Below are 10923 nucleotides of genomic sequence, written 5' to 3'. Positions count from 1 at the left end.
TGGGCATATTTTGCTGCTCTCTACAAATCGCCGGTGTTTTTCGTAGGAAGAAAAATAAATCAACAAGTCCAGTGGTAAATCTGTGTATCTGATTTCGCGGCAGCGGGTTTTAGCGTGCGGAAGGCTGGATCTTGGATTAACCCTTTAGTGTCCTGCAGAGCCGGAGTCTTCCTCCCTCCTGCGCCACGGCCCACTGACCTCGGGCAAAATGGCGAACAGCATCGCTGCACTTGCTCGTCCATTTCTGGGGTGAAAAGCACTGTTGATATTTTGCTCAGTGAATAACATATTATTAAACGAATGCGTACGGGAGGTGAATGAATGCCACAGTGCTAAATTCAGACACAGCTCCAGTGTTCATGCACTCTGTGGGTGTTCATCAGGTGCTTATACTTTACAGGTGAGTTTCTCGGTTGGCACAGAACACAACTGCTCAAAATGCAACCCATCTTTGCGTATTAAACTAGGATTTAAATGTTGCAATGTTCGTTTTATTACACGTTTTGTGATAATGTACATCCCTTTCTAAGAAGAAAAAAAAATCAGCTAAGGTATTGAAAAAAGAAATAAAACTGAAGTGTTCCTAGCGAAAAGCTCTGTAATAAGAAAAAACATTAGAGGGTACAAGTTGTACCTTATGCCTCTATTTGTAAGAAAGTCTAATACATTTTCCATGCATCTTTACATTTGCACATATTCACATTTGCATTTTTGCAACAAACAGACAAACAACAACAAAAAACACCCTGGCTTAGCTTAAAAAAACATAGGAGGACTGTATTTGTTTTCATTTTGTTTCTTTTTTGTTTACCAGCTCACTTTACCCTAAATTGCTGCTTTTAACATATACTCAGGCAAAGGTTTTTGGGTTCAAGTTGAAAAACATTGGAAAAATGCATGCTGAAGGAGAGCATAGGAAAACTGTACTCAGTTACAGTTAACACAGCAACTCTCATTACACAAAACAAAAATCTATCAAAAAGCACAGACCACTGTCAGCAGGGTAGCATTTTAAAAACTGTACAAATATTACATTTTTTGACCTGTTTTATTTAAAAAAAAATTACAGGTGTATGCAAAATCTGTACAAAAAGCAATAAGAACAAATTATAGCAGCTGCCTATATACAATGAAGCCACTTATTTTAAAACTATATTAACTTTACTTTTACATTATGTAATTATTTTTTTAACTTATAGCGGATTTCCAAATCCCCTTCTGGTTGAAGCATCCCAAACCCATAATGGCTGGCATCCACTGGTGGCATGCATGCATTCGAATCAAACAGCTCCAGGTCGAACTGGGTCAAAATCATAAGCACAAACCTAAAAGAAGTAGGTGAAAAAATTAATAGCAATCAAGTAAAACATATATCGTTTTCATTTTGATAAACAGTACAGTATGTTAAAAAAGTCCATGGTTTGATTGTACTCAGTTAACACACCTTTTTAAAGCACAAACTGCAAAATCACGTCCAGGACACAAATTGCTCCCTGCTCCCCATGGCATAGTACCATAATTCATCCGTAGTCCCTCCTTATAAAACATGTTCTTCTCTGTTCCATCAGAATTAAGGAAGCGGTCAAACTTGAACTTCTGAAAGAACCAACAACACAGACTTAAACCTAGATCTTTAGAAGGCATCTGTCTGTTCTAATGTAATAATCTCAAAGTGACCATCATAAACAGACTCTTGATATTCACTATGTTAGTCATAACATAGCAGAATCATTATGGCAAATTTTATTTGGTCTTTGGGAATGTTTAAATAAATCCATGTCACTTGGTATTATATTACTAAATCATCTAATATCATATACTCTATATTGAACAGTAGGAAGTACAGTGATCAAATATGTCATGTAAAATGAGACTATAAACTGCTGAAGTGTGCAAATTCAGCACTTATAGCAGCTAATGGCCTGCCAAAATGTCTTCTTTGTTAAGAAAGTTGCCCTGCTGCCAAGTACTGTTCTCTCTTGTTTCCTTTTTCCCATGAATAAGCTCTGGGTTGATCCTAGACCTCTCTTTAAGTCATTTTGTCACATATACATACAGTGAGGTCATAAGTATTTGATCACTCTGTGATTTTGCAAGTTCTCTTACTTAGAAATCATGGAGGGGTCTACAATTTTCAGCATAGGTGCATTTCCACTGTAAGAGACAGAATCTAAAAAGAAAAATCCGGAAATCACATTGTATGATTTTTTAACAATTTATTTGTGAATTATTGTATCAAATAAGTATTTGATCACTTGAGTCAAAAAAATTTTAATATTTGCTACAAAAGCTTGTTAACAATTACAGAGGTCAAAGGGTTCCTGTAGTTCTTCACCAGGTTTACACACACTGCAGGAGAGATTTTGGCTCACTCCTCCATACAGATCTTCTCCAGATCTGTCAGGTTTCAGGGCTGTCGCTGAGCAACACGAAGTTTCAGCTGCCCCCAAAGATTTTCTATGGGATTTAGGTCTGGAGACTGGCTTGGCCACTCCAGAACCTTGATATGCTTCTTACGGAGCCACTCCTAGGTTTTCCTGGCTTTGTGCTTTGGGTCATTGTCATGTTGAAAGACCCAGCCACGACCCATCTTTAATACTCTGACAGAGGGTAGGAGGTTTTTGCCCAATATGTCACAATACATAGCCCCGTTCATCCTCTCCTTAAAACAGTGCATTCGTCCTGTCCCCTGTGCAGAAAAACACCCCAGACCATGATGATTCCAGCCCCATGCTTCACTGTAGATATGGTATTATTGGAATGATACTCATTATTCTTCTTCCTACAAACACAGTGAATGGAGTTAAGACCAAAAAGTTCTACTTTGGTCTCATCTGACCTTAGGACTTTCTCCCATGACTCCTCTGGATCATCCAGATGGTCCCTGGCAGACTTCAGATAGGCCTGGACATGGGCTGACTTAAGCAGGGGAATCTTCTGTGCGATGTAAGATTTTAAACCATGACGTCTTAGTGTATTACTAATAGTAGCCTTGGAAACGATGGTCCCAGCTCTCTTCACGGCATTGACCAGCTCCTCCCATGTAGTTCTGGGCTGATTTTTCACCATTTTTAGCATCATTGATACCCCATGTATCTACTTAGACTTTGGCTGATTGTGGGGTGCACAGGTGTCTTTATGACAGCTAACGACCTCAAACAGGTGCTACTAATTTAGAATTATGAGCAAATTGTAGCTGTACTATTTAAAAGCAAAATAACTGGTCTTTGAGGGTCAGAAATCTGGCTGATAAGCAAGTGATCAAATACTTATTTGACACAGTAATTTACAAATAAATTGTTAAAAAAGTCTGACAATGTGATTTCTGTAATTAGAACTATATTGCATCTACTTTAAATAATCTGCATATTTTCATTTTGTGGCCATAGGAACTGAGGGCTTTACAGAATTATCATTTACAGACACACAACCATGCATGTTTTCTCACAAACATTCTATTTTAATATAAATATCACAAAAGTGTTCATCAGATCGTACTGTATAGCACATTTGTTATATGACATCTATTTCCATAGTCTGATGTCCTTTTTGTCCTTTAGTCCTGTGTACCCCTCATCTTTAGGTCAAAGACATTCAAAAAAATGTTAAATCACTGTGTAGTTACCTAAATATAGCTTAAAAAGTCCGACTAAAATTGCATTAACATGTCCTTTAGGAATTGAAAATGATGTTATGGGGAGTATTATTGAAATAAATGGTCTGTACCACTGCTAATGCTGAATCTGTCCTAATATTTGTTATACTACATTTATATCTCAGTTCAGCTGAATGTTGTGTCATATTACATCACCCTGGTGTTGAACACAACATACAAAAAGACAAAAGGAGTCTCTAATTCAATCTTGTTGAATTTTATGCCTTGTGGATAATAAACGGGCATATTTATTTTTTCAATGACATCTGAAAAACTATACTGATAAATATATCTGAGGTTAAGCCTACAGAACAAATTCAACAGCTAAACAGTTAAACTTGTTCAAACAGCTCAGAGAACAGAAAAAAATGTGAAGATAAGGATGTTGAGCTTACCTCTGGCTCATCATGGATTTGAGGATCCATTTGTGGACTGATGAAAGGGAAGATACAGAGGCGATCTCCATGACGTAGAACATAATCTTGGCCGTTGCTTAATTTAACCGTCTTGTCCCTCATCACATCTCTGGTGATAAGGGCAGCTGCTCTGAGGCGCAACGTCTCCATCAGAACACTGTCTGTAATGACAAACAAAATATCCTGTTATAAAGGCATCATATAATAATTTAATATAATCCGTTTAAATAATGTTTTTTTTTTTTGTATTCTCCTTCCGTAATATAAAAAGCACAGCCTCAAAAATTGCTTGTGCAAGTTCCTTGAAAGGTACAGAACCATTTTTTTCTATGTGGGTAAATGTCCCACCTCTTAAACTTACTAAGCACTGGTGTGTTCTCTATTTTGTCCAGGGGGAGGTGCTGTAGGGGGCTCAGCTCCTCTTTCACTGCTTTTAGAGCCTCTGGGTGAGTGAGCAAGAAGCCCAGCAACCAGAATGCTGCAGGACCGGCGTTACCCTACACATACACACACACATTTAATATAAAGTTCATATATACACTATCTGGTTTTCCTGTAAACAATGCCAGTTCCTCAACTTTATGAACTTGAAATAATTCCTCTTGCAACATTCAGTGTTGTCACAAACATAAGGTCATGTATGATAGCCTGCTATTAGAATTATGTCACAAATCATATTACTCTGAGCACAGCTGTAATTTTTCTACAAATTTTAACTTAATTAAAATTTGTTTACATATTTATGTCCAACATTGGAGTGAACTAAAGTGGACCAAAAGCTGAATTTAAATCAGACCCAGTGCTGTGGAAGAAGAGACTTCAGATAACTGGATGTCATAAAATTCATAAAAAATTTATTGAATGTTTGTAATTTAAACAAATAGTCTTAATAAGTTTGACATTACACTGTGTAAATTTAAATGCTCCCATGTTACTTAAAACTGATATCAGTCTCACCGGAAATGGTTACCTTGCTTTTGATTATCAACATGCATAATCTGTGAACGATGTATATGTCAACTCTGATATATCTGCATGTGTCAACCACAAGAAAATAATATCTATTTATATATGTATAATGCGACTCTACACTAACACAAAGTTCAAAGATAAAGTGGTTTCCAAGAATGCAGTTCTCTTTCTACTAAACTCACACATACTGATATACATTGCTAGTTTTATATAGGTTTCAGCACAATCTGTTCTGTGTACAGGCAGAGGACCGGCAGTTATAAAAAATATCAATAGGTCTATTTACAACCATCAGTTACTACAACCACAGGTGACCTGGCAGTGTTAGTGACTAACAAAATATGCAAATTTATTTGAATCTTTGTGCCTGGGAGATTCTTTTGATAGATTAAACCTCAAGAAAAAAATTACAGAACTACAAGGTCAGCAAGTGAACTGAGCTAGAAGGTAGACACGAAAGTTGGCTAGTTAATCTACATAACACAAGACAAAATACAATTATAAGTAACCATGCAATTGATACTTTGTGTCAACTGCCCTTGAGAGAAAAACAGCATCAAGCCTCTTACTGTCATGTTTAGCCATTTTTGTGCTGTTTGGCTTATAATCTTATTGAACGCTTTAGTTGACCAAGTTTGAGTCTAAGTATTTACAGGGAGTGTGAGAGGGAAGGGAATATTCCATGAATGTAAAAGAAGAAAAAATGAAAGAAAAAAAGGAAATTTGAATGTTTAAAATTCCAAAGACAATGAATTCTCAGGTAAAATAAAACATATATAGTTTTTCCTCTAGAGGAAAACTTTAAATATTGTATGTGATATTTATTCCTTCCAATATTTTTTATATGAAGAATAAAATGCTTTAAAATCTAATTGAGTAATATCTGTTTTTGTATCTACATCATCGATACATTTGATGTTGACTGTTATGTGATTTGGGGAGTATCAAGTCAGATATACAGTACTTTTCATTATATCCATCCATCTGAGAACCTCTGTAGTCCATCTAGGGACTTTGAAGACCAATGGTAACCATGGTTTTTATTAGCATTTTTTTTTTACGACTGTGGTAGGACTCCTGAAGGACTGAAAATTAGCCTAATCCATATGTCTTTGAACTGTGGGAGGAAACCAGAGTAACCTGAGGAAACCCACAAAGTACAGGGTAAATATGCAAAACCATGCATACAGAAACCAAGACGGAAATCTAACCCGGACCCTGGGGGTGCTAGGCGACAGAACTAACCACAAAGTCAACGTGCTGCCATACTTTTCAATGTTCATAATTTCGTTGTTTTTTAAGTCTGAAGTTAAATACAGTGGAACCTTGGATTCCGAACATAATTCGTTTGGGAAGTGGGCTCAAATTTCAAATCAAAGCAGATTTTCCCATAAGAAATAATGGAAACTTAAATTATTCGTTCCACAGCCCAAAAAAAGTACAAATAAAACAAATTAACATGCAACAACCTTAATTTTTAAAAAAGTAAAAATAAATCCAGACAGAGAAGTGTTTCCATTTATGCGCTGTGTGTGTATGTGTATGTGAAGTAAGAGAAGGAATCAGCCCCCCCCCCTTCTCATCTTACACAGTTTCTCCTCTCTTATTTGAATTTCACATACACACACACACACACATTAACAGAAAGACTGTTTTGTCTGAAAATCACTAATCACTAATCACACTCGTATGAGCGATTAATTATGGAATCACTGCTCACCCAACAAACAATTGAAACTGCACTTTACCTTTGAAAAGAATCGTGGCAGAGAGGGGAAAAATGGACGTTTAACTTCTCTAATGAGACTTTCCTTTGCTTTACATGCGCAAAAGAGAGAAAAACCATTGGCTCAGTTGTGATCACGTGACACTCTGAGTCAAAACAAGAAGCGCATGCGTGATACATGATACTCGGTACTCGTAAACCAAGACTTTTTAGTTTTTCAAGTCAAAATGTATTAAAAATCTTTGCTCGTCTTGTGGAACAATCGCAAACCATATCACATTCTTGCTTTCTTGCTTGTTTGTTCTCTATCTCTCTCTATCTCTCTCTCTCTCACTATCACACACACACACACACACACACACATATGCACAGACATGCTTGGGCAAATTAAGCCTGGAATTTTCCCACTCATTTTTTCTGTTTAATTTACCTTGTTTTTATTCGGTCATGTATTCATATGTAATTGTGTATCTGTACATGTGAGAAACACCACATTAATTCTGCTTACCTGTGTAACCCACAGCTGGAGAAGCATGGCTCGCTGCTGGGTCTCAGAATCCAAGCCCTGTTCTTCTAGGTGCTTTAAGAAGGTCTGAATCCATGACAGGGCCACTGTTGCCGTGTTAAAGTTTGTACGCAACAGTTCCCACAGCTGCTTTCGTGCTAAGCTGGCAACCTTAATCTCATCTAACATGCATGCACACACACGCATGCACACACACACACACACACACACACACACACACACACACACATATATACACAAAAATATTTATTTGAAGTCTAGCACATCATGTTTAACAAAAGGCACAGGTTTTATCTAACTTTTTCTCGCTTTTTATAATTATGTGAATGACAAATTATTTTATTTTATATTTAAAATACCTTTATTTGCAGAAGTTCGTGCCAGTTTAGGTAAAACCTTGTCAAATCGCCGAAACTCTTCATAAACCTCACTGAATTCAGCACTGTCATTACTCTCTGGGCTAAAAATAGTATTATATCCCGCCCTAAAGAGAGAGAACAAGAAAGGTAGATCAAAACATAAAAAGTTAGATTACTTTAATAAGCAGTTTCACAAAGAATTGGTTGCTATTGTCACTAAAGCAGTACTCATCCACAATGGTCTGATGACCTAAAATAGCTGACCTAAAATGTGTAAGACAGCCAAGACACGCCCAACAAATTTTTATGTTAACACTCAGGGATTCTGCAGGTATGAGTGTGTGTGGCTCAATTGCTGTAATGTGTGTTGGCAGAATATTTAGGTTCTCACACTTTTATCTTGATTGCATAATACTGTACATGCTGACATACTTGAAGAGCAAGCTGTAACAGAAGTCAAAAAGTCTGTCTTTTTTCCAGTCTTTTGGGTTCTGCGTATTTACTGATGCCATGAGGAATTGAAGGCTGTTCTGCATTGAGGTGGAGAGTTGAGACAGATTGTCTCTAAAGTATCTAAAAGCATACATAAAAAGAAACATTATTATAACCCAGTACTTGATACAGATATTGCAAGGTTGGCAAAGATTGAAGGTGCTACAAGCTGCTGTAATATGTATCAGGTCTACAAAACACTGGAGACCTGATAAATATTATTGAGATGGGTTAGGTATAAAGATGCTGCTCAGAAAATAAAGGGAACACCATATAGTTCCCAGTTTTACTTGAACACGTCTCATATATATATATATATATATATATATATATATATATATATTTGATATACACAGTACTGTGCAAAGGTTTTAGGCACCATATTATATGCTGTACCAATTTGGTATATATGTTTATCATGTCTGCCTAATTATGTACAAAATCATTCAGTATTTTCATATATAGTATAACTTAAAAGTTTATAAATAAATAACATTACAGGGGAATATTTGCATGGCTGTAAAGAAAAAAATATATACAGTAGTAGAAGACAGATGGAAACAAAAAAGAAGACAGACTGAAACAAAAAAGTTTTCAGATTGAAACAAAAAACCTAATGTACGCTCCTGGGGTTTGCATAAAAATAGAAAAGAAGCAAGTGTGACAAAGTTACCAGAAGAACTCATTCTTCAGCAAGCTCATTAAACCTAACAACTATTTAACGTATAGTACTGTGCAAAAGTCTTGGGCACATACCATAATACTGCATAAGCAAAAGATGGTTTGAAAACATTTCCACATAAAAGAAACTTCTATAAAGAGCAATTAAGAGCAATAAAGAGTAATAAAACAAACAGTCGATATTTGGAGTAAAAACTCATTGCTTAAAACCAGGAGTTTTAGACACAGATTTGTGCAGTTTTTTAAGATAAAAATTCCTTTTTTAAGATAAAAAAATATATATATATATACACTAGTACACATATGGGTGGTGTTAAAGTCAAACTATAAGTGTTTCCTTAAGATTATAAGCAGTAAATATAAAATTCATTGGGGACTGCTTAATCACATCAAGTCTCAAACACCTACTTGTCCACTCTTTTTCTCTCAGAGACTGGGTCATGATTAGGCAACTGAAGGTTGAAGATTCTCTCCATTAAAAGTTGACTATAACGAGTCAGACTTAGGGACTGGGAGTCTTTGAGCACATCATCATAGCAATTGGAATCCAAGAGGACTGTCACATAATTACCAGCCACACACACCTGTAGATCAAATTATAACAGTAAGCTGTTGAAACTTTCAGTGCAAAATATTTCTTAAGTAATACATCGAAATTGTGACACATTGAGTAACTCAGCATGCTCCTTTTTTTTTGTTTGTTTCACTGTTCCCTGTGTCAGAAATTGCATTATGTCATCTCCTGGCAATGCAGCTGTCACGCTGACTAACATGAATCTTGTGACGATCATCCCACAAAAACTCTACAGCAATGAGACATTAACTAGGGGGAAAAAACCTGAAAAGTTGGTTAAGGCTAAGATGTAAGAAGATAAGTTTCTGTAAACAGAAAGCTTTCTCATAGAATTTAAGTGTATAAGTTAGTGAAGTCTTCTGCAGCAGTGCTCCATTTGCACTTAAACTAGACTATGCTATGAGTTACAGTATTTATGTACTATGTTTACATATATGTTGTTATAGATTCATTCACATATAGAAAAATAAATTGAAGCAGTTGCAGTGGATTGTTTAAACATGAACACCAGAGGAAATGTCAGCAGATACCCTAGACTTTTAGAGCATAACTAATAAACAAACTCCTTACTGTAAATATGTCTCCGTGCTTATCTTTCATCTGTTTTAAAAACTTTGCTGCATCTTTCCCAAAATCAAGAGCATGACCAAGCCAAGGAATTCTGCCTTTATCCAGCGGCGGTTCATTTATTCTCCTTAAAAACAAAACAAAACAAACAAACAACAACAAAAAAAAACAAACAGAATTATTATTATTATTATTGCTTTTTCTGTGACTGGTCTGCAGATTAAATAAACGTGAAAGTTACCTAAGTTTCAATGTTCTTCACTATCATTACAAAATATTGCGCCACACACTTTATGCTCAAGCAAATCTGCATCTTGGTAAATAATAAGCGGCAGTAGGATGTACAGGACAGCTCTGTGTAGTGGGAACTCTTTAAGTAACCTGAACTCACCTTGTGCGTCTATTGTAGAGTAAAAGCACTGCGGACAAGACTCCGATTAGCACCGGTACCAGTGTCCAAATCATCCTGTACGTCTCCTCACACCGTGTCGTTTTCTTTGAGCAGAGTTAGAATGTATGCATACAAGCATACGGCTGCATTTAAACAGCGGACTGTCTCAACTCTGCTCACGTCACTCACGATTACGCAACATGGAACGAAACCGTGGAAATGGGCGGGGCTTTCAGTAACAGGTCGCTCTGCGTGCTAACAGTGACTGGGAGATGACACATTGAAAGGAACTATTAAAGTTCGTGAGGTAAAACTCAGTATTTTAAAATCGCAATGGTCATAGTCATCCAATAATACTAAACTGCACAATTGGCAGATATAAACCAAGATCTTTATTTTTGCCCTAGAGTTTTTGCCTTAGAATTTTTGCCTTAGAGTTCGGAGTTTTTTTTTTTTTTTTTTTTTTTGCCGGTTTTCATCAGAGTCTTGGGGTACATTTCATATCTTAAAAATTACAAAACCAATCCTCTTTCTCAATAGTTCACCACTTCTCGTTTTCATGAA

At 36.3% G+C, this 10923-nt stretch overlaps 1 protein-coding gene across 2 annotated transcripts; it reads right to left on the bottom strand.

Moving 5' to 3' along the window:
* Nucleotides 1–814: 814 nt before the first annotated feature.
* Nucleotides 815–10524, bottom strand: ptgis (prostaglandin I2 (prostacyclin) synthase). 2 transcript variants are annotated; one of them, XM_053497769.1, is made up of 10 exons: nucleotides 10360–10524; nucleotides 9972–10095; nucleotides 9236–9411; nucleotides 8087–8227; nucleotides 7655–7779; nucleotides 7278–7456; nucleotides 4433–4568; nucleotides 4051–4232; nucleotides 1445–1596; nucleotides 815–1325 (listed from the first exon to the last, which is right to left on the bottom strand). In XM_053497769.1, exons 1-10 carry the CDS (start codon nucleotides 10431–10433, stop codon nucleotides 1181–1183), a joined length of 1434 nt encoding a protein of 477 aa, XP_053353744.1. In that variant the 5' UTR covers nucleotides 10434–10524; the 3' UTR covers nucleotides 815–1180. The 2 variants fall into 2 exon arrangements, with proteins under 2 accessions (XP_053353744.1, XP_053353745.1); XM_053497770.1 differs by lacking the exons at nucleotides 815–1325; nucleotides 1445–1596 and adding an exon at nucleotides 1604–2170.
* Nucleotides 10525–10923: the final 399 nt, after the last annotated feature.

The sequence above is a fragment of the Clarias gariepinus genome, chromosome 6 (genome assembly GCF_024256425.1).
Source record: "Clarias gariepinus isolate MV-2021 ecotype Netherlands chromosome 6, CGAR_prim_01v2, whole genome shotgun sequence".
NCBI classification, from domain to species: domain Eukaryota; kingdom Metazoa; phylum Chordata; class Actinopteri; order Siluriformes; family Clariidae; genus Clarias; species Clarias gariepinus.
The sequence above is the reverse complement of the archived record's forward strand: the minus strand, read 5'-3'. Positions and strand labels throughout refer to the sequence as shown.